We start from the raw sequence: 27,028 nt of genomic DNA, 5'->3' as shown, positions 1-27,028 counted from the left end.
AGATTCGCCACCTCATTCATCCCACTTTAAACATTTGTCAGTGCAATTGTGTTAAAGGGATAGTTCACCAAAAATGAAAATTCACCCATTTCACCACTATGCCGATGGAGGGGTGGGTGAAGTGTTTGAGTCCACAAAACACTTTTGATGTTTCAGGGGTAAACAGCGTGGCAGCCAAATCGAATACAATTGAATAAAATGGCGACCACTGTAGCTGTGGACTCAAACACTTCACCCACCCCTCCATCGGCATAGTGGTGAGTGGATAAAGAGTGAATTAAGAATTTTCGTAAAACTATCCCTTTAATTTATTTTTGCTGGAAATGCAGGATTATTTCATTTGTACACCATTACATGTAGTGTATTACTCCGCCAAGGAGGTAATGTTTTCATCAGTGTTTGTTGTTTCTTTGTCGAATTACCACAAAACTTGGTGAAAGGATGTGGTATGGGTCAGGGAAGAACCCATTTATTTTTGTTTTGATCCGGAGGGGGCAGGTCTAGGATTGTATTTTCATTTTTTGAACATTGTGAGATAGGGAATTTACATTTTCACCAATAGGAATAATGCACAGGTCTAGCTGAAAGAATCAAAGTATATTTAAGGGAGTGATATTCATCAGTGTGTTTATGTTATCTCTTAATAAGTACCTTTTATTTATATGTTCACTAAGTACGACAAAACATGGCTTGTTAACATGATAAACTTTTATTTATGGGTCCCACCATTTCAAAGAACCGTATCAATTTGCATATATTTACAATTAATGTAAGAACACAAAGAACATTGGAATGTCAATAAATACAAAAAAAAAGAAACGCATCGATAAAACTTAAGATACAAAAACTGACAACTTAAAAAATTAAGTTCTAAAGGGAATGGCTCTCAACTGCATATTGTCAATTTGAGGGGAAATGAAGTGAGCTTGGTCAAAAAGAGGTTGAGGAGGGGGACTTTCCAAGCTCATTTACAACATTAAACTTGTAATTTTTCTTAAAGTACACTACTTCTAAACGCTAGCGGGCAATAGAAACAGACTTAGTCCACTTCCTCCATCCTGGATGTGTCATCATCGTCACCTTCCAGAGGCGGCATGTCCTCGGTGGGAGCAACAGTGGGCTCATCTGATGTCAGGTCATCTTCATCAATACCTAGAAGAAAAAGATGATGATGAGTCAGTGGAGCCAGGTAATTTTAAATAAGAACGTCAAACACATTGAATGATAGTTTAACAGCCATAACTTGTAACACAGAAACTAACCGAGACCCAGCTTGATCATTCTGTAGATGCGATTGGAGTGGGTCTGGGGGTCGTCCAAAGTAAATCCTGAGGAGAGCAGGGCGGTCTCGAAGAGCAGGATGACCAAATCCTTCACTGACTTATCGTTCTTATCAGCCTCTGCCTTCTGCCTCAGGGTCTCCACGATGGGGTGGTCAGGGTTGATCTCAAGGTGCTTTTTGGCGGCCATGTAGCCCATGGTGGAGTTATCTCTCAGGGCCTGGGCCTTCATGATCCTCTCCATGTTGGCTGTCCAGCCATAAGTGCTCGTGACGATGCAGCAGGGGGAGGAGACCAGTCGGTTGGAGACTGTGACCTGTGTGGACCATAATAAAAATAATTAACATCATCTTCCTTTACTGCACAACAATATAGGTTGTATTAGTTTTTTATTAATGTTTTCATCTGCTCACCTTCTCCACCTTCTTCTCCAAGATGTCCTTCATGATCTTGCACAGGTTCTCGAACTGCGACTTCTTCTCCTCCTGCTTCTTCTTCTCGTCATCATCCTCAGGCAGCTCCAGGCCTTCCTTGGTCACTGACACCAGGTTCTTGCCCTCAAACTCCTTCAGCTGCTGGACACAGTACTCATCTATGGGCTCGATCATGTAGATGACCTCCAGGCCGGCTTTGCGCAGCCGCTCCACAAAGGCAGAGTTGGCCACCTGGTCTTTGGTCTCACCTGAAATACAGATATGGAAATGCTGTAATATAATGTAATATAACAAGAACTCAGTTCACTTGATCTTAAACTAAATTAGAGTTAATCCTCACCTGTGATGTAATAGATGTGTTTCTGACTATCTTTCATGCGTGTGACGTAGTCCTTTAGGGAAACCATCTCGTCTCCAGAGGCGGAGGTGTAGTAGCGCAGCAGCTCAGACAGCCTCTTCCTGTTCTGTGAATCCTCGTGGATGCCAAGCTAAAAATAAAGAAAACACTTAACTGTTAGCACCCTGCAGTTACAAGCAAATTACTATTATGGGCCTATTAGGTGTAATCATTGACTTCCACAGTGCCTACATTTAAACAGAGGATGGCAGTGAGGGGCTGTATTCAAGTCTTTTCACTGGGACAATATGGCCTAAGGATCAGACAGATGGCTAATGAGTAAAAGGTCAGAGGAACAAAGGTGACGATTAGCTGAAATTCCAATGGTTCTTTCAAGCTTTGCACTTGAAGCAATAGTAAGCAACCTGCTTTAACTCAAATTATACTTGGGTTTCTCTCAGATCACATTAACACAGTATCAAACCATGGCAGTGCAGGGTTTAACACTAAGTTGCTGCGAAATGTTTTAAAGAGAAAAGATTAGAAAAAACATGCAGCTTGCACAGTGCAAGAAGAGGACGCTGACCTTGATGTTCTTGGAGAACTGCTCGTAGTATTTTTTGTAGTTGTCCTTGTCCTCGGCCAGTTCAGTGAAAAGCTCCAGGCACTTCTTGACGAGGTTCTTGCGGATGACCTTCAGAATCTTGCTCTGCTGCAGCGTCTCTCTGGAGATGTTCAGGGGCAGATCCTCGGAGTCCACCACACCCTTAATGAAATCTGACGGGATAGATACAAACAACCTCGTCAGCAACACAGCAACGTTTCTAAGATGATTCATTTATTTATTATAGAAATAATATCAGCTGATTATTTGATCTATGAACAAAGTGCTCAAGCTATTAGTCATTCCAGACGTGGGTTAATACTCACTGAGGTACTCAGGGATGAGCTCATCGCAGTTGTCCATGATGAAGACCCTGCGCACGTACAGTTTAATGTTGTTCTTTTTCTTCTTGTTCTCAAAGAGGTCGAATGGGGCGCGGCGAGGCACAAAGAGCAGGGCCCGGAATTCCAGCTGACCCTCTACTGAAAAGTGCTGCGGGTAAAATCAGTTGAGATTCCTGTCAGTTTTCACATTTGATAATATTGATACATAAAAGCATTAAAAACTTTTGCATGTTCAAGTAATAACCTACCTTGACAGCCAGGTGGTCCTCCCAGTCATTGGTAAGGCTCTTGTAGAACTCTCCGTACTCCTCATTAGTGATGTCATCGGGGTTACGGGTCCACAGGGGTTTGGTCTTGTTCAGCTCCTCCTGGTCAATATACTTCTCCTTGATCTTCTTCTTCTTCTTCTTTTTGTCGCAAGACTTGTCGTGGTCATGCTCCTCATCTGACCCAACGTCCTCAATCTCGGGCTTGTCCTCGTCCTTGTCCTCCTCGTCCTCCTCCTTTGCCTTTGCCTTTGCCTTCTCCTCCTCCTCCTCTGCCTCGTCGTCACTCACCTCCTTGTCTCGCTCTTTCTCCACCTAAAGAAATAATGATTAATTTGTAAACAACTGATTTTTAGCCATGTGTTGTTAAAACAATGTATTAATCCAGCAGTTAATTTAGACGTCAATTTAAATCCTAAAATCACACATTACTATGTATTTAAAGGCAAATTCTCTACTAACGCTCAAGATAAGTAAGAATGCAATCTGTTTATCAGTTTCAATGAGCACTTACAAAAAGTGTGATGGGGTAGCCAATGAACTGGGAATGCTTCTTCACAATCTCTTTGACTCTTTTCTCCTCAATGTATTCTAACTGGTCTTCTTTCAGGTACAGGATCACCTTAGTGCCACGAAGCATTGGATCAGCTGCACAGGGTACAGACAGGTTAGTGCAAGGTACAGAGATAACCATGGCACCTTTCATTCCTTAGATTGTAAAAACATAACTGTTAATTAACTACAAAACAATGGCAGCTACATTACTTACCGTTGTCCACTCTAACTGTGAATGAGCCACCAGCGGAGGATTCCCAGACGTACTGCTCGTCATCATTGTGCTTGGTGATGACCGTCACCTTCTCGGCCACCAGGTAGGCGGAGTAGAAACCCACACCGAACTGGCCGATCATGGAGATGTCGGCTCCAGCCTGGAGAGCCTCCATGAAGGCCTTGGTGCCAGATTTTGCGATTGTGCCAAGATTATTAATCAGGTCGGCCTTGGTCATGCCAATGCCTGTGTCGATCAGGGTCAGGGTGCGTTCCTCTTTGTTGGGGGTTATTTCGATTTTGAGGTCCTTGCCATTGTCCAGCTTGGTGGGGTCAGTGAGACTCTCATAGCGGATTTTGTCAAGGGCCTGGAGGTTAAAAAAAGAAACATTTTACATTAAATGTTAATAAGTGCACTTTAAGTTGTTTGTAAGTATTTATCATCTTTAATTCCTTGTTATCAGCATATTACTTTGCATTATAGTCACAGCATTTAACTTTACTTTCTTAAAACAAGCTCAACCCACATGTTTTGCACATTAAATTAAGATATTAGGCTTTGGACTAATACTATGACAAACTTACATCTGAGGAGTTGGAGATGAGCTCCCTAAGGAAGATTTCTTTATTGGAATAGAAAGTGTTGATGATCAGGGACATCAACTGAGCAATCTCAGCCTGGAATGCAAAGGTCTCAGCCTCCTCCTCCATTGGTTGGTCGTGTGATTCAGGCATCTGAGAAAAGAAGACAAATTAATATTGCTTTTTATAATGTGCATAAATCATAGAATACACATGCAAATACCTGCAACATAGTAGTACATCCTATCAGCTTTCTGCCTGTAGTGCAATTTTATCCTTGCTCAGTTCTTTGACTAAGATTAGAAAGCTAACTGCATTGCCATAATCAATACATCTGCATGCTTTCACAAGACTAAAATTTAACCACATACTTCTGTCTGATCTCATCTCATTTTTGCAATTAACCAGACATTTTAAGGTCCTGTATGCATAACCGTGTTCATTGGTTGCTGCGGCACAGTGAGTCACCACACTGGCAGACCAATAAGGAGCCCTGCCAATCCCCCTCAGGTTATGTTCAAGTCATGAAGAGTTGCACCTTACAATATTATATAATGGACTAAATGTCACCGTGAACCACCAATCTCACTAATCGCCTTAATCGTCTGGTCCTTAGCACATGGTTCGGATGTTACAGAACGTGCATCCATTTGACACTGTCTAATATCTGCATCAGTTACATGAAGTTGCAGTAAGGTGCTCCTCACCAATGTCAGGTTAAGTGTGAGCACGTGTTGCTCGTGCAGACAGGTGGTGTGACAGCCGGTCCAGGTCACCGCTCCACCTCTCTGTAATCCATCTTTGACTAAATCCGCCTGCTTCTGCCTTCAAGGAAATTATATAATGTGATTTTTTTTTTTTTTTTCTTGACAGCCGCAAATGCAATAAAAAGAAAAACTATGTGGATGGTAGTGTGTTAAATAGAAAGTCTGAATCACTATTAGGAGATTCACAGCTGAGACCTCAGTCGTGAATAGATGTTATTGACACGATTATCTATCGTTCGATCAGGGATCAGCAAGTGGCTTGAATTGCATATTGACATCGGCAGGAATAAAAAGGACTCCACCTGTCGGTTTCCCAGGCGAAATGCAAGTTTCTAGAAGGTACCATAACCAAAAAGAACCCTCTAGCAGCTTCCACAGGAATCGCAAGCTCCTCCTCTTGACCATCCGAGGAGAAGTGACTGACTACACTGTACCGGACGGATGGATGGACGGATGAATGGATGGATGAACAGATCATCAGAGACAAATCTGCTCAGGAAATCTGATTAGGATTCATTAGGTTGAGGAGCTCCTGCCTGACAAGTGCAGCATGTGGTCCATGTGGCTGCTGCTGCTGCTGCCGGGGAAGACACAGGGTGATGAGGGTGGAAATAGTCTCCAGGATGAAGCTGGGAGAAGTTTTTCTTACGTCCCAATAAAGCTGACATGTCAAATAAGCATCTCTGACATTCACATGTCATGTCAAAATGTGGAAAAACTAAACATGTCAGACCCGAGTTTATGGCATCGTCTTAATCTGAACCTCATCACTATTTAAATCCATGCACGCCATCGTCATGTTGCAAAGTACAAGCTTCGATGAGAACAGCATCAAAACAACTATTCTAGCATGCATGTCAGAGTAAGTCATATTTAGCATGTCCGTTATTGAGCTGGCATTATAAAATATATCATTTACCTTGTGTCTGGAGGAGTGATAAATGCGCGGAGGTCGGTTCTAGTGGCGACGGAGGAAGAGGATTAATACTCTTCTCCCCCGAGCTGTCGAGAAATCCTGAGCTTTCCAGAACCATCTGGAATCTTCCCCCCGCAGCCCATAGGCCCGCGGAGCTGTCGATCACGACTGAGAGAACGCCCTCCCCGTTGCTTATTGGCTGGAGGAGGCGGGATTAAAGGATGGACAAGCCTGTTTGTTCCGGGTTTGGAAACTGAAACCGGCATGAGTGTGTGTTCACTGGAAATTTAAGAAACTTCCAGATCAACAGGATGAGTTGAGATTAGATTCACTACTTCTGAATCTATAATAATAATAATATTTGTATTATTAGTTTGCAGGAACCCGAACAAAGCAACGACATCCACCACAACAGACTCAGTCAGATCACAAATCTTATTTCTGAAATAGATTTTATTACAAATTTGAATGCATTTCATTAAAAAAAAAGTGTGCCTGTAACAAAAAGAGACATAAGTCAAATCCACAGTGACTTTATATTACTCTTAATGGCTGCCAGTAGTTCCATATGTAAGCAGCTGATAAAATGACTGAACCACACTGTGGCCGCCATAATTCCACTGATTAACTCCTATTGACTCGTTAATAGTCCTCGAGGTGTGTTAGGATGAAATGTCAGTTTGAAGACGCAACATATCTTACAAAAATAAAAATTAACAAAGCAGGAAAGAGACACGAGTGTCTTTTTTTAGTCAACTTCCTCCATTCTTGATGTGTCCTCGTCGCCTTCCAAGACTGGCATGTCTTCATCGGCCGGCTGGATGAGGTCTTCCACTGCGGAGTCATCGTCGTCAATGCCTGAGAGGGAAATTCATTCGTTAGCAAACACAAATACTCGGATTATTGTACAATAAGAAGAGTAAAAGAAAAAACGTACCAAGACCAAGCTTGATCATTCTGTAGATGCGGTTGGCGTGTGTCTGTGGGTCGTCCAGTGTGAATCCTGAAGATAGCAGGGCGGTCTCGAACAGGAGGATGACCAGGTCCTTAACAGCCTTGTCGTTCTTGTCAACCTCGGCCTTCACCCTCAAGGTCTCAACGATCGGGTGCATGGGGTTGATCTCAAGGTGCTTCTTGGCTGTCATGTAGCCCATGGTGGAGTTATCCCTCAGGGCCTGAGACTTCATGATCCTCTCCATGTTGGCCGTCCAACCATAGGTGCTGGTAACGATGCAGCAGGGGGAGGAGACCAGGCGGTTGGAGACTGTGACCTGTCAGTAATGAAATCTGGTATTATTGTCACGATCATACAAAATTAACCATAGAATTTTTTTTACTGGAACTTAGATGATATAATGAATCTGCCGTGTCCGTTACCTTTTCAATCTTCTTGTCCAGGATGTCCTTCATGATCTTGCAGAGGCTCTCAAACTTATTCTTGAGCTCCTCCTGCTTCTTCTTCTCGTCATCATCCTCAGGCAGCTCCAGGCCTTCCTTGGTCACTGAAATCAGGTTCTTGCCATCGTACTCCTTCAGCTGCTGGACACAGTACTCATCAATGGGCTCGATCATGTAGATGACTTCCAGGCCGGCTTTGCGAAGGCGCTCAACGAAAGAGGAGTTGGCCACCTGGTCTTTGGTCTCGCCTGTGAACGGTGATTTGAATTCATTGCATCCATATGTTAATATAATACCACGTGTGTGAGAAACGTAAAGCAAAAGCACAAAAAAAATAATCTGAATTTGAATAGCTCACCTGTGATGTAGTAGATGTGTTTCTGGCTCTCCTTCATGCGAGAAACGTAGTCCTTTAGGGAAACCATCTCATCTCCAGAGGTGGAGGTGAAGTAGCGCAGCATCTCAGACAGCTTCTTCCTGTTCTGTGAATCCTCGTGGATGCCAAGCTAAAACACAAAACTGTGTGTTACTTAACCTAACCTAAACACGACCTTCAAATATTTCATCTGAAGGGTTAAGGTAAAAGAAATGAATGAAGATGGATCAAATTACCTTGATGTTCTTGGAGAACTGCTCGTAGTATTTTTTGTAGTTGTCCTTGTCCTCGGAGAGTTCAGTGAAAAGGTCCAGGCACTTCTTGACCAGGTTCTTGCGGATGACCTTCAGGATCTTGCTCTGCTGCAGCGTCTCTCTGGAGATGTTCAGGGGCAGATCCTCGGAGTCCACCACACCCTTAATGAAATCTGAATGAAGATAATAACTGTTTAGCCACCTAAAACCGTGAAGAGGATGCTTCGTTTTCATATCGTGAAATCAGTCAAATGTAGTATTAATACATGACTTACTGAGGTACTCTGGAATCAGCTCTTCACAGTTGTCCATGATGAAGACCCTGCGCACATAAAGCTTGATGTTGTTCCTCTTTTTCTTGTTTTCAAAGAGGTCAAATGAAGCTCTTCTGGGCACAAAGAGCAAGGCGCGGAACTCGAGCTGACCCTCCACTGAGAAATGCTGCGGAGAGAAGATAAAAAGGTATGAATTTATTAAGAAGAAATGTGATAGATAAAATACATGGGTTGCACTGTTTTATTGTGAGTAAATTTAGGTCACCTTGACAGCCAGGTGGTCCTCCCAGTCGTTGGTGAGACTCTTGTAGAATTCTCCATACTCTTCATTGGTGATGTCATCAGGGTTTCGGGTCCATATAGGCTTGGTCTTGTTCAGCTCCTGAGCGTCAATGTACTTTTCCTTGACCTTCTTCTTCCTCTTGTTCTGGCCGTCCTTGGAGTCCTCGTCCTCGTCAGAGCCGACATCCTCGATCTTTGGTTTGTCCTTGTTCTCAGCGGCCTCTTTCTCGACTTCTTCTTCCTTCTCTCCCTCCTCAAGGTCCACTTCTTTTTCCCTTGTCTTCTCCACCTTAAGCACATAAAAAGAAAGGGAGTTTTAGATTTTTTTTGTGTCACTATCTCTGTTAAAATTTGTATAATCAGGTCTTAAATTTGATAGTTATTACATTTAGGGCCGTTAGAAGAACTTACATAAAGTGTAATAGGGTAGCCAATGAACTGTGAGTGCTTCTTCACAACTTCTTTGACGCGCTTCTCCTCACAGTACTCTGTCTGATCCTCCTTGAGGTGAAGGATCACTCTTGTGCCTCTGCCAATGGACTCTCCTAAAATAAAAAATATATATAATCAATGACAGCAGTGCCAGGAAATTAACCTAATTAAATTAATCATGTAAATTGTTCAATGTAGAAATATATCAGTAAGGGAACTAAAACTCACCAGGATCAACTTTGACTGTGAATGAGCCTCCAGCTGAAGACTCCCAAAGGTACTGCTCGTCATCATTGTGCTTGGTGATGACTGTCACCCTTTCGGCCACCAGGTAGGCGGAGTAGAAACCCACGCCGAACTGGCCGATCATGGAGATGTCGGCCCCAGCCTGCAGAGCCTCCATGAAGGCCTTGGTGCCAGACTTAGCGATTGTGCCCAGGTTGTTGATCAAGTCGGCCTTGGTCATGCCAATACCTGTGTCTATGAGGGTGAGGGTGCGAGCGAGCAGGTCAGGTCGGATTTCGATCTTCAGGTCCTTGCAGGACTCGAGTCTGCTGGGGTCTGTCAAGCTTTCATATCGGATTTTGTCCAAGGCCTAACAAGAAAGGACAAGTGAGTTAAAAATTGGCTGTTCAAACCATATACATATTTTTTACAGTGGTGATAAAATGCTGAGTATACTTACATCTGAGGAGTTGGAGATGAGCTCTCTGAGGAAGATCTCTTTGTTTGAGTAGAAAGTGTTGATAATAAGGGACATAAGCTGAGCAATCTCAGCCTGGAAGGCGAAGGTCTCGGCTTCCTCCTCCATCACGTGCCCAGCTTTCTCAGGCATCTAACAGAACACACATGTTAAGTTAAATAAAATCTTAAATATACCTCTCATCTCATTCTACTACTTTGCTCTGAAATCAAGTTTTAATTTATATACTAAGTATCTTGGAAATAATTTCCTAGTGTGATATTTGAAATCTCTTCCCCCGCATGTCGCAGACAGCCTCATGGCGTTAGGGGGGTGGGGTGCTAGATGAACACATGGTTCTTCTGTCAATCAAGGACTTGCCATTTGGGAAAATGGGTGGAGCTCCAATGCTTTTCCCAACCCCCCCCCACCAAAGGGCTACATGCAACATGTGTCATTTTACACCTCTGTGTGAAAGGAAGGAGTATTGGCTTGCAGTTAAAAGTATAAAAGACAAATTAAGTTTGGTTTTACATACAGTCCATTCATGATTAAAGATTGTGATCCATTTGGTTCGACTGCATTCAAACGAATTGTGTGTGTGTTTTTAAATAATACTCATTTGACTGTTCTAAGATGGAAATGTGCTGCATCTACTCTTTGTGCCAACTGGTCTTCTGCCCATTCGCCATTACTCTCACACTCAGGGTCACCCTTCCTGCCATGTGCTCCTTATGCGTTACAGACTCACAAAGACACTGATGGTAAAGACGCTACACTTCCAAATTAATTACTTGCATTAAACATCTGAATTAAGTTAAATGTAATTAGTTTTTGCACTTTTTATCATTTAATTGTTGTATTTCTTATGTAACCTGATTGAGTAGAAAATGTTTATGCCTCTCTGCCTCTCTGTGTTCCCACCGATTAAACATCCATATATACCGCATATTACATTTTTGCAATTTTCATTTAAAGCATAAGTGTAATGTGAAAAAATATCTGCAGTCGATTGTAATTACCTTGAGTGTGATCTTGTCTTCTGTGATTTCTGGCCGTCAAATGTATCACTGAGCCGGTCTTCTCTTCTTGAAAAGGCCCCAATGTGCACTTTGCTGCTCCTGTGGGCAGTAAGTTTCTTTTGACTGTGTGAAAAGAACACAACTTGCCGGTGTCTTTTTATACTTCTGGGGGTGGTTTCGCGAAGCTCCCATTCAGAAGCTTCTAGAAGATACATTTGCGACAGTAAGGGGGGGTTTCAGGGAAAGGCCTGGAAGGGGGTGGGGGTTGGTTGGTGAGTGAGACAGCAGAGTCCTAAAGTTTATGTGTCCTTATAGGGCCGCAGAGTCACAAGGAGTGCCTGTCAATCACAATGAGAGCTTCCCTGATAGCTTGTCTGGCTGGTAGGCCCTGCACCCCCGCTCGTAAGCGTCACAGCTGTGCATTGCCTTTGCTATCAGCTGCTGTCGTTTGGCCCCACAGGACACACACATATAAAGACCATTAGGCACGCTTGGGTCTTTTTTTGGTGTGCAAGATTGGGGTGAAAATTGTTTTCACGTGTTTTAGGGCAGAGAACAGCTAATGTGCCGCAAATTGTAGAGAGGCTGAGATTCACATAGAATGAAACTAACTCTCATGGTCCTCTGTGCATAGAGGAGAAGAGTAAGAAACTTTATTATCCCGGTTTGACAACAACTTATTTGACCTAGTGGTTCTGATAATCTCATGGCCTGCATCAGTGACTCGAGATTACACAAAACAAACATAGCCATCATAACATGTTAAACAGTAAATGGGCCATGGTAACAAAAGCATGTTATCTCTTTAAATGTATGCTTAGTTTATCTGATGTTCAGTTTGCAGTCGTCCAATGACAACTAACAACGTGAGATAATATATTTAAAAAGTTCAGAGAAATAGGCCCTAGTCTGTGGGGATTTGCCAGATACCATGTAATAATTAAAATAATGTAAAGATCTATTCTAAAATGTAGTGACCATTACAATAAAGCTACACATGTATGTCACATGGTTTTACAGTGATGGGATCTGGGGACAACATGAGGGCATGAACCCTGTACCAGTATTACGAAATACAGGATGGATCTCCTGCGGATATTTCTTAGTTAAAATAAACATGACTGTGAGCTTTTTTTGCACTTGTGTGTGGTTACGGCTATAAAAGGGGACCTGGGGAATTCTATCATACAGGGCATGAAAATGACATGTCTCTAAATTTTATGAATTTTTGAAAACTAATGTTGATGAAACTTGCCATGTACCTAAAGGAACTCACCACACAGTAAACTCAGTCTTCTGTAAGACACAAGACTAGAACTCTCTGGTCCACTGTGGGTGTCGGTGACTTCATCTGACCAGAGGATGGCAGTGTGTGACACTTGCTACAACAGTTACGTAATCCAAATGTTTCCAGTTCGACAGGAAACGCTGCTAGAAGCTTGACTGTCCGTGTTAGTGAGAAACATGGAGAACTGTCGCAATCACTGCAAGGTGATATTCTCTGACACAGAGAGCCACATTCCCCATAGTTTACATAGTTTGCTAGATTAAAATGGGGACTGTGCATGTGTGAGCTGTGTGTGCATAAACAAATGGATATTTCTGGATTTTAGGATGGATGGTGCATTTATAGGTTGTATCCCGGGGCAACTCTTGAGTAATCTGATTACAGCAAAGGCCTCTAGGGTTCAATTAAAATTAGAACATTATGTCCCCTGTTAATTATTTTATTTAGCTATTATTTAACTAGCTTTGGTCTTTAGGAGACTTAACTATAGACTATAGCTACATAAATAATAGCCTACTATTCTATTATAATAAAAATAAAAATAATAGTCATCTAAAATGTATTCATTTTAATTTAGGGGGAGTTGTGTGCTTAAAGAAAAATATAAATCGCATATAATTCTTGTTTTTCTTTAATATTTAAGGTCTTGAACATAATATGTTGTGAATTAAATTGAATATATCCATAATATTTGCTAGCCTTTAGTTTTTTTCATTTGTTTTTATTGCCAGGTATTTTCTGAAGCACTTTATAACCTTGTTTAAAATTGTGAAATGTATTTATATCGCACTTTGTCTAGTCTTGACCACTGAAAGCACTTTTACATTATTTTTTTTTTGCCATTCACCTCTTTTTTTCTACGAGGGGCAATTTGGGGTTCAGTATCTTGCCCAAGGACACTTCGGCATGCAGATGAGGAAGACTGGGATCGAACTACCGACCTTTTGGTTAGAGGATGACCGCCCTGCACCACTTAGAGATAAGAGCTAAACAACTAAAGTTATTATTATTATTATCATTATTATTTCACCAATGTTAAACATGTACAAAAAACAATGGTTGGTTATATTCCGTAGACATTCTGCATGTCATTCCATCATTATTAAAGATTATTTTCTTTTCTTTTTATTAATAAACAGAAACAAATATGTGTATTTTTACTGCCAATTTTTCTACTTTAGGTGTATTCATTTGTATTATGATCGTGTATGAAGGGTAAGTATGTTTATATTTCTAGTTTGGACTCTGACTCTTTATTTCTCTGTACGCATGGCTGCTGGGCTCCGGCGCTCTTGCACATGCGCAGTCGCTAACATCCGGGGATCGGACAAGGATGAACGCAAGTTTCCAAGATGGCGGCGGAGGGAGGAGGGAAGGAGATGAACGAAATTAAAACTCAGTTCACCACTCGGGAAGGCGTCTACAAACTCCTCACTCACTCCGAGTACAGTCGCCCGAACCGGGTGCCTTTCAACTCGCAGGGCTCCAACCCCGTCAAGGTCTCCTTCGTCAACGTGAACGACCAGTCCGGCAACGGCGACAGGATCTGTTTCAATGTGGGCCGGGAACTCTACTTTTATATCTACAAAGGCGTGAGAAAGGTAAACACCCTCCACCGGGGCCACGGAGCCCGCGCTGCCCGGGAGCCGCCGGCCCGTTCGGGGTCTCCAAACGCGCCGCCCCGCCGCTGTCAACCCCCCGAGCTCCTGTCATTGAAGTGCGCAGACAAGGCCATGTAGCAGACCTAGCTAAGTTAGGAGCTAATTAGCTTCGTTAGCTAACATCGCCACAGTTGTTGTCTTTGCCTCGGTGGGACTCGTGTGCACTTCGCGGTCCCTCCGGTTGTTTGGAGTTGTCGGCGTGTGACAATCTGTGACACGAGTGACCCGAGAGACGTGTGGAAAAATGTTCGTCGTGTCATGTCGTACATGATGCGTTTGTTTACCCTCCTTCTTTACACGGTCCACATCTGCACAAGTTGTCAACAGTGCTCAGCAGCGGTGGCAGCTTCAGTGTCCCCCCCGCAGGACCGAGAGTTCACACTGGAAGACAGTTGTGATGTAACAATGAGTGCAGTGTACTGTCAGGGTTTGAATGTAATGCAGTGTGATCCACTTTGTGGCTTGGACACAGCGGTGATGCCATTGCAGTGGCAGCGCATTGACAGCGGTGATGATGTTGTGGTCAATCCCCGAAGCCTGAAATCCTGTGAGATACGATCTTATCCAATTGTAGAAACGATCAGATCAACTGGCAATGATTTGACATTCCTCCTTTTGTAGAGGTGGTGTCAAACCAGGCCCAGACAGTTGTTAGAAATCATTTGATACAGTAAAAATACAGTAAACATCTGCTTTTAAAAGCATTGTACAAGTTAGTCCAGTGTAGTTTTGAATGCTGATAAGTAACAAGGTGGGATTTAAATGTTGTTGTACCAGTTTATCTATGTTAATATCTTATAGGACAATATAAGTTGACAAAACAGTTATTGTATCTGTATATAAAATATGGTATATACCCTGAACTGCGTTAAAATTGACACCTTTCAAACACAAGTAGTTTTACGTAGGCAGTATTAATTGCATGGACAAAACAATTTACAATTATTTTTATTATTCTTATTCTTATTATTCACCCTTTCACACACGCAACGCTAGGATCAATTTAGTGTTCAATGTCATACTCAAACACACTTTGATATGTGGGTAAGAGGAGCTTGGGGCTGCCCCCTAGAATCACTGGTTTGAATCCCAAACATTCCAAAAAGAAAGTGAGTTAAAATGAAATGGCAGCTTAATAGTTTACAAATTCACTTCTGCCAGGGGGTTGAACTGTGGACATGCTGAAATAATCACTCAATTACTAACTGAGGGGAATGAAAGTGTAGTGAAATATGGGACAAAATAGTTTTCAAATAACTTTCCCCCTCATTTGAGATTTCCATACATTTATCTGTGCTGTGCAGCTTCCTTGAGATATTTCAAAGTAAAAATATCGTTCTTGAATTACACTTAAGGTGATTTGATGAGTTAGCTGTTCCTGAATTATTTTTTTTTAACAAAAAAAGCTTTAATAGCTGTTAAGCAGGATTAACATATTTCTTGCACGCCTGTTTGAAATCCCTCCAGTTCCTTATTTTATTTAGAGCTGTCTCGCTCTGAAAACACTTACAAGCTTTTCTTTAATGTTCCAAAAGTAGACCACAAGAGAGTTGCAGCAATAAAAAGCAAGAATCAAAGATGCATTGCATATATTCCAGGTTAGCAGTACTGTTCAAATATTGTTTTTGGTGGCACATGCTTAAAGGATAATATCCTGCTGTATTCCTTTGGCAAACTTAAAACACCACATTTTAATTTCTTAAAGCTTCACAGTGTCATGTTTGATTTACATCAACTTAGGGCTGGGCGATAAAACGATAAGATAATTATCGTGATATAACTTTTCCTCGATAGAAATATAAGACATGGTCGATATAACGTGGATAGAACTCATTCCATCCATGTTTTGACAGACAACACAAACAGCCAATGATAATGAGAATAGCACCTCGCCGACCCAATCATGTGGCTGGAATAGAGTCACAGCCACTTCAAGTTAGGTTGACGCACACAGCACAGAGCGATGGAGAAGCAGCAGCACACGTGCTAATGTTTGGCTCCCGCATAGAGGTGGACGACTCTGCATCGATGCAGTTACTCAACATAATTGATTCATGTTTTCCGCTACGTTCACTGTTTTAGCGGGTTTCCACTGCTGAATAATTATAACCAGTGCTGCTTCAGGATCAGGACAGACGCTCATTAAATGGTCTGGTCGTCCTGTGTCTGTGTCTCCTGTCGGAGTCTGCTTCCTCCTCACGCCCCCTCTGACCTGAACTCACTTTACACTTTAACAATAAACACCAGCACTGATCAGAAGTTATTAGGACACGTACAGGACTGACGCTTACTTTGTGTTTGTTTCGCTTTTGATTTTCGCTTTGCTTGAGTATATGAGAGTTTATGACACATGTTTTAACCTGCTACACAACATGAGACATAACGTGACGCGCACAGTCAGGACATCAGGGTAAAAGTGACCACAACGTTCCAGAGTCATGATCCGTCACCATTGATTAATAACTAAATAAATGTGATTATCAGTTTGTGTGTGAAGAGGGACAGAGATGAGCAGACACACACACACACACACATGTATACACAATATACACACACACACTCCTGCAGACAGAATTGAAGTTCCTCCTGCAGATTATGACACAAGGTGTTTTAACTTCATTGTTGTAGAAGAAGCGATGCCACGTTTATACAGGAACATAAATATGAATTCAGCAGGTTTTTATAAAGATCAGTTCTAAGTGTGAGTGATTAGAAAACATCAGAGGATCAGAGTCACTTGTTGACCTGCGCAGAGGTTAATACGCCTCAGTGCAGGGGCGCTGATTTGATTCATATTGCAATCGATATCGACTGATTACTTTTTTGTTCATAACGCCCGGCCCCACATCAACTAGATGTAACCTCAGTCACTTGTTGAGTAAATCGCGACCAGGATTAGTTTCAATCTACATAACCTGTGGTGTATCTTTGTCGAGCTTTCGTGGTTTTTGTCTATTCTCAGCAGTATCTAACAGCTACTGCAGCAAATCAAAAAATGATTATTTTAAAATGTACTCATCTGTTTGCATTTGTTATCATTCTAGGCTGCTGACCTTAGTAAGCCCATTGACAAGAGGATATATAAAGGAACGCAGCCCACGTGTCATGATTTCAACCCACTCACAGCTACAGCAGAGAGCGTCTCCCTGCTGGTGGGCTTCTCAGCTGGTCAGGTGCAGCTCATAGACCCAATAAAGAAGGAAACCAGCAAACTCTTCAATGAAGAGGTGGGTTTTAGTCAGCGTTATTAAAGAACATATTCCAACGTTACCTTTATGTTTTGATTAGTCCAATCAAACTACTATTATTTCAGTGATGGAATAACTGGCTGACCTTTTTGTCTTTGTTCTTTCTGTCTTCGTTTCTCCCTCTTCCCCCAGAGACTTATAGACAAGTCGAGAGTAACATGTGTACGATGGGTTCCTGGTTCAGAGAGTCTGTTCCTGGTGGCTCACTCCAGCGGCAGCATGTACTTGTACAACGTGGAGAACACCTGTGGCACGACGGCGCCTCACTACCAGCTCCTCAAGCAGGGTGAAAACTATGCTGTGCATACCTGCAAGAGCAAGTCGGCTCGTAACCCGTTACTCCGCTGGACAGTGGGTGAAGGTGCGCTCAATGAGTTCGCCTTCTCCCCGGATGGCAAGTTTCTGGCTTGTGCGAGCCAGGATGGCTTCCTGCGGGTGTTTGGCTTTGACGCCGCAGAGCTCCACGGGACAATGAAGAGCTACTTCGGTGGCTTACTGTGTGTGTGCTGGAGCCCCGATGGACGATACATTGTGGCGGGAGGGGAGGATGACCTGGTGACGGTGTGGTCGTTTTCGGACTGCAGAGTGATCGCACGGGGGCATGGTCACAAGTCGTGGGTGAGTGTGGTGGCATTTGACCACTGTACCACCAGCGTGGAAGACGGTGACCCCCCCGCTGAGTTCAGCGGTAGTGACGAGGAGTTCCATGAGCAGATTCACTTTGGTGCAGGCAGGGACAGAGCGAACAGCGCTCACTCTCGGCTTTCTAAGAGAAACTCTACAGACAGTAGGCCTGTTAGTGTGACCTACAGGTTTGGCTCAGTGGGGCAGGATACTCAGCTGTGTCTGTGGGACCTTACGGAGGACATTCTCTTCCCTCACCTTCCTTTATCTCGCACAAGGACTCACACTAATGTTATGAGTGCCTCAAGCCCTCCAGCCACTGGACAAACTACTACTACTACTACTACTGTATCAACCCCCACCACCACCACCACCACAACCACCACCACTACCACCACTAATCCCAGTGGCACCAATGGTAAAGACAATGTGAGCAATAGCAGCTCCAGTGGTAACACACCAAACTCCCTCCCCAGCACCCTGCCTCGGTCCAATAGCTTGCCACACTCCTCCAACCCGGCAGGGGGCAGCACCCCAAACAGTCACACAGGCAGCAGCAACAGCAGCACCACCACCACATCCACCAAGGGCAACAGCATCATCGACAGTGCTTTTATCGCCACCGGAGTCAGCAAGTTCGCAACACTGTCGCTGCACGATTCGCGCAAGGAGCGCCACGAGAAGGACCACAAACGAAACCACAGCATGGGTCACATCAGCAGCAAGAGCAGCGACAAGCTCAACCAGCTCAGCTCGACGCGGACGGCAAAAGCCGACGCGGCTAAGACTCTGGGCACGACGCTGTGCCCGCGCATGGATGAGGTGCCACTGCTCGAGCCGCTGGTGTGCAAGAAGATCGCTCACGAGAGACTCACTGTGTTAATCTTCCTTGAGGACTGTCTGGTAACAGCCTGTCAGGAGGGTTTCGTTTGCACATGGGCTAGGCCGGGGAAAGTGGTGAGTGACAGGCCTCTCGAGGATACTGTCATGTGACACCTCTCAACTCACATTGCTTCTAGTACAGGAATTTTCTCGCAGCAGGCAGACGCTGTTAATGCCACTGTGTTTCGGTCTCGGTTATTTCAGATTTACACTAAAAACCCTCAGCTTTGTTGAGATCGCAGTACGCGCACATCCTCTTCCGACAGTAAACCTCATGGCCTCACAATTCTGCCGCTTGTATAACACATTCACATTACGCTGTTGTTTGTTATCATTGTGTGTTATCTGTCTCTCCACAGGGATTGCAATCATCTCAAAACAACCCAGCCAACTCCCCCAGTGGAACAGTAGTATAGCCCCAGTGCTGGTGCTGCTAATGACAGCTCCATGCAGCAGAGACGGGGATGACCAAGGCCACGGCCCCTGCAGCGCTTCTTCACACACTGTCACACACCACATGACCTCCAGTGTCACCCTCATTCTCATCCTTAAACCACCCAGATGCCCTCTTTTGTGTTCCTGCTTGTGATCAGATAAACCGACGTTGACCGAGCCAGGGTTAGAAACTTCACCTCCTTTTGTGTCGGGGGGGCGAAAAGGGTGTTATTGGAAGTAGGAGGGCGAGCTCTAAATCATCCAGGAGGTTCATGAAAGGGGCTCACTGGCTCACTGTTACATCCACGGTCATATCAAGTCACATCTAATCCGAAAATAACAAACTCTCGTACCCGAGCTGAAAAGACTAAAGACGGCGCAAGCATCATGGTAACGCCTCAACGTTACCTTTGGCATGGGTTTAATTTGGTCGTACCTGTTTCTTCACATGCATTCACAGATAAAGGGAACATGAGGAGGGGTTGTTTTTAGAGCAGCAGCATATCCTCAACGCCAAGTCTCTTTCATTCTCTAACCTCCTGGGTGATCCCTCGCGCAGCCACATTCCTTTCAACACCTGCTCAAGAGAGACTGAAACTTTTGTTTTCACTTCCTTTAGAAATATTTCAGTCAGAGGTATCACACTTAAAAGTGTATTTTGCACAGATTATTTTTTTTCTTTTTTCCCCATTTTTGAAATCATGACAGTGGAGGATGAGCGATATAATGTTTTGGACAGTTTTGGAAGCACTTGAGGAAACGGCGCGTTGTCGCCTCCTGTCTCAACGCTGGATGCTGCAATCCTAGTTTTTTACATGGAAAAAAAATTGTTTGCACTTAATAGTTAGAGGAGAATGGCTTTACATTTTTGGAGTGTGTAAGGACTCCCCTGACAAGGTTGAAATATAAATAGAATTTAAAAAAAACATTTGTATCTATTGAACATTTATTTTAATATTGTTTCAGATTAAATGGGCCCTGTATTATATGTAAATATTGTACTTCAATGATTTTTGGGTGAAACCATCATGACATTAGTTGAAAGATCCTCATTTCAGAAAATAGTGATATTTCTAATACAGAAAAATCTATACCTAATATTAAAGAATCTTGAATATGCAGGTGAAAATGTTTCTTTTCTGTTGTACATAAAGAGAATTCAGGTGTATTTTTTATTAATGAAACGTTTGGTATAAGAGATCTATGAAATCTTATCTAACAGGTAGTGCTGAATGCTAGCTAGCCTGTCGCTGCAGATTCCTTTTACGACGTAGGCAGGTAGGCGCAGACGCAGCGGTCTAATTCAGCCATCACTCTGAGCTCAGGTAAACCACAGGAAAACTAACGCTCGCCCGTTAGCACTAGTCCCATCCATCGACGTGCGTGTGAATTCACTTGAACTAACGAATAAGACTGACAACCATGTTCTGCAGACAGGGCTGAACTCTGTGACTCCTGTCGTTGTGAGTAATAATTAACTGAACTGATGCTGAACTTGTGAACAAAACTCTTTTTGACACTGTGTTGAACAGCAACTGACTGATGTCAGCACCGGATGGTAGATGAGTGCTTGGAGTGTGTGGGGGGGTGGTTTGTTTCAAGCACCCGCAAAAGGAAGAGTGAGGATTTTAAAACTAGTAGGAGCCTTTTCCTCCATGTGACGCCTATTAAAACAGCTTTGACAGACTTAAAAGCTCTGATTGTGTTTATTATTTCAGAGTGTTGATACAGTAATCACCACATGAAACCCATGTTTGTGTGTAACACTGTGATTGTGCTACTTCACTGTGAATACACCCCCATGTTTCCCTTCAATTAAGAGCAGAGGTCAGGTTCAACACACAAGATTATTCCTACTACGTTAAATAGACACCAATATTCCCACTATTGACCATTTTCTGAATAACACATTTCAATTATGTTTACATGAGTTGCTGATAGTTTTGAGCGTAGAACGATTATGAAGTCAATATACGTCATTGTTGCAAAATGCAGTGAAAATTACATTAAGCTCTTCTACTGAGCTAAAGACATTAAGGCTACATGTCTACATAATGCAACTAAGATTGAAAGACTCCACATGTCTTAATTTGATTATTGCCTGTGCCGAGTATGACCTTATCAAGACAATCAGATGGTGCTGTTTTACATGGCAGTGTCTTATTCAGACTATTGTCGGTGTCCATGTAAACCTAGTCACTGAATTTGATTAAACAAAAGACACAGGTGTAGTTTGTGCAAAGGTTAAGGGGGGAAATCGTGGGAACTCTTGTGGTGGTTTACCAGTGACGAGCTATTAAAGGTGACTACATTCTATGTACAGCTGAATACAACATACACTCTGAGATGTTAAACTATTGCAAATATTCCTGGGTTTACTTAATATGAAGCCAAGGCCAATAACAAGTAATGGAAGTGATATTCATTAGTGTTAAAATCTCAAATCTATTATTAACTCGATACTAAATTAAGTAAGAATTGATCCTGATTGTTTTATGCCCCTTCCATATTAAATTATATTTATATAACCTAACGTTCACGCCGTGATGTGAAAAGATTTGAACGGTGGTAATAATTGATTAGATATTTCTTTAATAGCCTTAAAGCCACGTTTACTGTCTATTGTTGTGTGAAGTCTGCTAAAAGATGTTGTTGGCTGTTCAAATAATACATAAAAGTGGATTTTGTTGCAGCCCTGCATTTATCATGATGTCATAACATCAACTTTCTCTCAGCACCCAAAACTGACTGACTTGCAGCATCCCCGCATGTTAGTGCTCCAGTTGGCCAGTTGGGGGCAGCATTGCTTGGACAAATGCAAGCACTTAACTTACATTTGATCAGCTTTCACTGGATCAAACAGGGAAAACATGCATATGTCTATATGGACATCCTACCCCCCCCCACCTACCCCTTTATAAATGTATTCCCACCACTTCATCCTGCTCCTTATATATACTTTATGCTCCAAGCGGGAGTAAAACTGCTCCTCCATAATTTATGAGTCACTTTTGGAAGAAACACTAGCACTCATGGCCATTAGCAGCCTGTGGCCTCAGCGTGAGGGTGGGAGGTGTGATCAGCAGGCCGGAGAGAGAGAGAGAGAGAGAGGCCCTGCTCATCCTGACAGGGTGTCACTCACCACTCGACAGGCTCCGACTGACTCTCTGCTCTCCCCTGGGCCGTGAGCCTCAGTGTCGAGCAGCCATCAATCAGGATCAGAGTCAGAATCGGGCTTCATTGCCAAGCACACAAGGAATTTGGAGGATAAAAAAGGAAACAGTATAAAAATATAGTATATAGAAAAAGGATTGTGCAATATGAATGATAGATGTTTACAAATTGAAGTATGTACAGTATGGACGTCTTTGGCCAAGGGAAGTTCTGGGTGGGGATATTAATGCTGGGGAGGGATGGGGTCCCGGGCCTTGTTGATGAGGTCAGCAGCAGTTGGGGGAAAAAATGGTTTTGGTCCTGATGGCTCACAGCCTCCTGCCAGAGGGAAGTGGCCTTCAGTGTTTATGTCCAGGGTCGGAGGGGTCGGCTACAATTTAATCAGCTCGCCTCAGAGTCCCGGAGGCGAACAGGAAAACGAGACAAAGTGTGCACCAAGGCGGCCGTCTGTGGCGCCATCTTGGTATTGGATCAGTGCTTTGACAGATGTCTTCTAAAGCACCATCATACTAATTATAATCCCGTATATATGCTCTGGTCTTGTTTCCTCTAATCTACATTTTGTTGACCACATTTATTCATTTTTACAAGCCCGGTCGACCCCCCCTCTCATCCCAGTGGCCGTTTGAATAACTGCCATGGCGTACACAGTAACGGCTGCATTAATCTGGCATCCTCGGGGGAAACGGGTCCCACTCGACAGGAATTCAATAGACGCAGAGAGAGAGAATCCCATCGCTCGTGCGAGGCCCCGCTTTAATCATCTTCTCGGCGTGATGCAATTCCCTCGTCTGCATGCCTCCACATATTGACCCCGGGTTCTGTTTACGTAGCAAAAAGTCTGCTATGATGATGAATGATGGCTGTAACAGCTTAAAGCCTGGGAAATGAGCTGCAGTCGATGTGTTGCAAAAAAAGGGTTTAAGATAGTGGATGGAGAAAAAATGAATGCATGGAATTAACCATGCGTCAGTGATGGATTGACTTGTGTTAGATGATACTGGAAAACAGAGGAGCTTGTACTTTAGTCTAATTTCCTTGTTCATCTTCTCGTGCTTTAAAAAATTGAAAGAATTTGAGATAGGGCCAAAAATAGGTAAAGGGTATAAAGGTGCACAGATGTCTGGAACCTACAGGAGGCGCTAAATCAACTGCAAACTGGCCCTCAACTCCACCAGTTTTATTGGCTATTTAATTGGGGAATATTACACGTATTACTACATTATTACCTTCTAAGCAAACAAGTCCAGTGACTGGAGTCATGATTATGCAACCAGGTCCGGTATTCCTTCGACTTTTAGCTCGAGTTTTGGTCTCCACCCACAAATCGTCATTCTCATCAGCTGCTAAACGAACCGCTGTTGTTACGATAGACCTGTGTGCTGTTTAAAGTTAACGTCACGTCCAGGTTGTTAGAAAATAATTGACTGAGCAGCCGATGTCTGTGTGTGTGTCTGTGTGTGTGTGTTTTAAAATATGTAATCAAGCCCAGTTTGTAGCTCCAGTCACGGTCTGAAAAGTGTAAATCTACCAAAGTCGCTGCCAAGTCATGGTTCAATTTACCCCTAATGAAAAATCCGGTAGCTTATTCCCGAACTACTGGAACAAAGTTAGGAGAATCAACACTTTGTAAATTAATTAATTCAGAGAAATAATTAAAACTGTGGCGTATCACTAGTAAATGATTAAGTTCATATTATAACAGAGGATACCTTGTGCTTTTATACAGATTTGTACAATCAAAATAGTGAATATATTTCTTTATCTTAAACGGAAATTATTCCTTTATTTATCTTCAGTGTCAGTGTTCAATATGTTCTGCTTGTCTCACTAACAAATGAGCTCCATAGCTTTAAGTTTACTGATGAATGGACAGTGCAGAAACTGACCCAGTACATTTCACACACATCTTTGTGGGGGGGGGGGTTCTTTTCGTTCTTGCCCTCAAACAAACTAAGTAGAACGTGGTTTCAGTGGCAACAGCACGTTACAGTTTCAAGGGCTCCAGCATCAGTTAACCATTAGTCACCAAGAACCGAGAGCGCCGTGCCACTTCCTCCTATTCTCAATTCTATTCTGGGCCGCATCCCCCCGAGGTGCAGGCCCAATTACTGAGCCTCCGCCATGGGAGCAGCTGCACAATTTGACTTGTCACATGACCTCAGCTTGAGCGGTCCCAGCATCGCGTCTTCACACCGCATTAGGAATTAAAAGTTCACGAGATAGAGAATAAAACGGGACTTCTTGCCCTGCAGAGATCCACAGAGGAAGCTTTGTTGGGCTTTGTCAGTGTGAGACTCTGTGTGGAAACAGCTCTCAGTTAAGTGCTCGGGATATACTGTATGCCTTACATTAAGAAAGGCCCTGCAGCAGAGTCTGCCAGAGGATATATTTAATATGTACTGTACGGAGAGGCCAGTCAGCGATAACTTTGCAGTTGCTCCAGATTGTGAACAGTGTGCAGAACCGATTGTTAAACGTTGGCGGAGCAGGGTGGGGGGATGGGGGAATCAATGCAGCTTCAGAGCAGCCACTGAGCTCGGCGGAAAGCGTCGATACTGAGCTGCGGTCCAAACACTTAAAATGAAAATGTGTCTGCAGTGGCAACAACGGCAAAGATGAAGTTGTATTAGTGTCCTGGGAGCTCTCCGGGTTCTGTGAAACAAATACCTCTGCACCAAAGACCTATTACCACGGACAGTGCGATAAAATAAAACTAATAATAATGCTCCCTATGTGGAACGTGGCATGATGAAAACACTACTCCTCTGTTTGCCTTGTCATTGAAGTATCACCGCTGTGTTTAAATATTTCTGCAGTCACAGGAGTAATGAGACTCTTGTGATCGAGAAACCTGTTGAAGAGGGACCTAAGTGGGAGATTATTTAAATGGAACAAGGTGTCTCCAGGGATCTCTTTTGATCTCAGCAAATTTGTGCGATATAAATAACTTCAAATAAATTATGCACGCGCAGTGGGAATGCTAAGTCCACAGATTCCCCCAAATTTATGACTGCCCTGATGAGCACTTGCCTGCTCTTTCTGATTTACCATGTTCTACATTATTGTCAACTTGAAGTAACTGATATTGTAATCTGAAAGCCTTGTTTAATATCTATTTGTCAATAACAAGTTGTAAACCAAAGTGGATTTTCCCAGAATCGCTTAAATAATTCACTGGAAAGTCAAATTTCTGTTAAAGAAGCCAAAAATCCAACATTCGTCTTTATTTAGAACAGTCCAATAAAACAGGCAATATGAAGAATATTCCATAAAGATTTACTTTTAAAAGGCTTTTTTCTTTATAGAGGATGCAAAAGAGACAATAATATATAATTAGTAGCAATTAAGGTCACTGTAATCGAACGTAACTCTTGCAGAGTTCATGGTCCCTGATATCTCCCCAGCCACCGTTTTTCACGTGCGGGGCCACCCCCCCGACCCCGTTGGCTGGCAGTCTCTTAGCGATCAGGAGGCTCTTTGGGAACAGCTGGTTCGCGCTGCTCTGTAGGATGTTTTCTATCTTGGTTTTCTGGCTGAGGGGCATGCACGAAGCCTTCTTGTGATGCATGCCGCAGTCGCCGGCGTGGAAAATCCGTGGCGCCTCGCTCACCATGACCTTCCAGTAAGAGGGCAGGCAGGACACGGTCAAGTGCTGCAAGGACCAGTCCCAGTTGTAGTCATCATAAGTGCAGAACGTGTCAGTGCACTTGATGAGCTTCTGGTATGTCTCTCTGGTCAGAGCCATCCCCATGTTGTGCTCAGTGGACTTCCACGCCTTCACCTCCACCTTGTTTGCTTTGCTGGAGTAGCCAATGTGGCTGTAGCTTCCAAGTGTGAGGATGTCACAGTCTGTGCACTGCTCCCGCTTGAGAGCGGACATCAGCTTTAAGAGGTGGATAAAGTCCGGAGACACGTAGTGGTCCTCTTCGATCAGCAAGACCAGACCCTTGTGGTCCTTGAGAACCCGGACCCTGTCCCATACAAAGTGCAGCTTCCACCACCAGTGGTGCTTGGTCTGGGAGAACTTGGCCTCGCGGTAGTGACCGAATGAGTCGGGGTACTCTGCGTTGATACATCCCAGGTTTAAGGCGTCGTCTTTGGGAATGTCTCTGGGGCAGTCCCTGGGGTCATGTCCTGGGAACTCCTGTGGGTACAGCTGGATGCTGAAGGGGAAGAAAATCTGAAGGACTTGACAGAAGTCAACAGAAGCCACCACCTTATTTATCTCAGGGGACCAGAAGTCATGGCTGAATATCAGCAGTATGCTCTCCACACCTCGAACTTTCCGCAAACTGTCCACTAATAGCTTAAGGTAATCTGGGCGATTGTGGACCTGAACCACCACAACCAGATTGTCTTTCTGTCGTGAGGTCTTAAACTTCTCCTCATTTCTTATTGTCTGGTCAAAGTTAAGCTGGAAGACGATGCCACGGTAGACTAAAGTGGTGTTATCTACCTCTGGCTTGGGGATCTTCTCTTTATCCTTTACTTTTTCCTTTACTTTTTCCGGAAGTGTGTCATTTACTTGTACAATAGGAGGTGGAACAGGTGCCCGGCTCACTGCGGGCGTGACTTGCACCTGGATATTGTTTTTGATGCTGCTACTGCTGCTGCTGCTGCTAACGCTGCTGCCTTTCTTCGCCGGCTCCACCTCCTTGGGGATTGATGCAGCGTCGTTCTTTTTCTGCCTTCCA

The 27,028-nt window shown here is 43.5% G+C and overlaps 4 protein-coding genes across 4 annotated transcripts; 1 reads left to right on the top strand and 3 right to left on the bottom strand.

The window, feature by feature from the left end:
• Positions 1-693: 693 nt before the first annotated feature.
• Positions 694-6,460, bottom strand: hsp90aa1.2 (heat shock protein 90, alpha (cytosolic), class A member 1, tandem duplicate 2). Its single transcript, XM_035143335.2, has 11 exons — positions 6,302-6,460; positions 4,619-4,768; positions 4,035-4,401; positions 3,780-3,913; positions 3,248-3,580; positions 2,982-3,147; positions 2,638-2,828; positions 2,055-2,202; positions 1,694-1,962; positions 1,263-1,596; positions 694-1,152 (listed from the first exon to the last, which is right to left on the bottom strand). Exons 2-11 carry the CDS (start codon positions 4,766-4,768, stop codon positions 1,040-1,042), a joined length of 2,205 nt encoding a protein of 734 aa, XP_034999226.1. The 5' UTR covers positions 6,302-6,460; the 3' UTR covers positions 694-1,039.
• A 273-nt stretch (positions 6,461-6,733) lies between these two features.
• hsp90aa1.1 (heat shock protein 90, alpha (cytosolic), class A member 1, tandem duplicate 1) lies at positions 6,734-11,218 on the bottom strand. Its single transcript, XM_035143336.2, has 11 exons — positions 11,020-11,218; positions 10,001-10,150; positions 9,544-9,910; positions 9,295-9,428; positions 8,867-9,172; positions 8,602-8,767; positions 8,309-8,499; positions 8,055-8,202; positions 7,676-7,944; positions 7,236-7,569; positions 6,734-7,156 (listed from the first exon to the last, which is right to left on the bottom strand). Exons 2-11 carry the CDS (start codon positions 10,148-10,150, stop codon positions 7,047-7,049), a joined length of 2,175 nt encoding a protein of 724 aa, XP_034999227.1. The 5' UTR covers positions 11,020-11,218; the 3' UTR covers positions 6,734-7,046.
• A 2,373-nt stretch (positions 11,219-13,591) lies between these two features.
• Positions 13,592-20,850, top strand: wdr20b (WD repeat domain 20b). The gene is made up of 4 exons (XM_035143337.2): positions 13,592-13,908; positions 17,013-17,195; positions 17,349-18,797; positions 19,082-20,850. The coding sequence occupies exons 1-4, from the start codon at positions 13,660-13,662 to the stop codon at positions 19,136-19,138; spliced, it is 1,938 nt and encodes a 645-aa protein (XP_034999228.1). The 5' UTR covers positions 13,592-13,659; the 3' UTR covers positions 19,139-20,850.
• A 4,693-nt stretch (positions 20,851-25,543) lies between these two features.
• mgat2 (alpha-1,6-mannosyl-glycoprotein 2-beta-N-acetylglucosaminyltransferase) lies at positions 25,544-27,024 on the bottom strand (the record flags this gene model as incomplete). Its single annotated transcript, XM_035144264.2, has 1 exon — positions 25,544-27,024. A coding segment is annotated over one exon (1,341 nt), but the record flags the coding sequence as incomplete, so codon positions are not given.
• Positions 27,025-27,028: the final 4 nt, after the last annotated feature.

The sequence above is a fragment of the Hippoglossus stenolepis genome, chromosome 20, assembly GCF_022539355.2.
Source record: "Hippoglossus stenolepis isolate QCI-W04-F060 chromosome 20, HSTE1.2, whole genome shotgun sequence".
Taxonomy (NCBI): domain Eukaryota; kingdom Metazoa; phylum Chordata; class Actinopteri; order Pleuronectiformes; family Pleuronectidae; genus Hippoglossus; species Hippoglossus stenolepis.
This window is presented reverse-complemented; position numbering and strand designations above follow the sequence as displayed.

Bases quoted from the DNA above. Each gene is read 5' to 3' on its own strand.
- hsp90aa1.1 (XM_035143336.2), bottom strand. From the start codon at position 10,150: ATGCCTGAGAAAGCTGGGCACGTGATGGAGGAGGAAGCCGAGACCTTC. The intron at 9,429-9,543 runs GTGAGTTTTAGT...TTTTTATTTTAG, and splicing joins CACAGTCAAAGTTGATCCTG to GAGAGTCCATTGGCAGAGGC. The intron at 8,203-8,308 runs GTAATTTGATCC...TTTGTGTTTTAG, and splicing joins AGTTCTCCAAGAACATCAAG to CTTGGCATCCACGAGGATTC.
- wdr20b (XM_035143337.2), top strand. From the start codon at position 13,660: ATGGCGGCGGAGGGAGGAGGGAAGGAGATGAACGAAATTAAAACTCAG. The intron at 13,909-17,012 runs GTAAACACCCTC...TTATCATTCTAG, and splicing joins TCTACAAAGGCGTGAGAAAG to GCTGCTGACCTTAGTAAGCC. The intron at 18,798-19,081 runs GTGAGTGACAGG...GTCTCTCCACAG, and splicing joins GGGCTAGGCCGGGGAAAGTG to GGATTGCAATCATCTCAAAA.
- hsp90aa1.2 (XM_035143335.2), bottom strand. From the start codon at position 4,768: ATGCCTGAATCACACGACCAACCAATGGAGGAGGAGGCTGAGACCTTT. The intron at 4,402-4,618 runs GTAAGTTTGTCA...TTTAACCTCCAG, and splicing joins TCATCTCCAACTCCTCAGAT to GCCCTTGACAAAATCCGCTA. The intron at 1,597-1,693 runs GTGAGCAGATGA...TGGTCCACACAG, and splicing joins TGGAGAAGAAGGTGGAGAAG to GTCACAGTCTCCAACCGACT.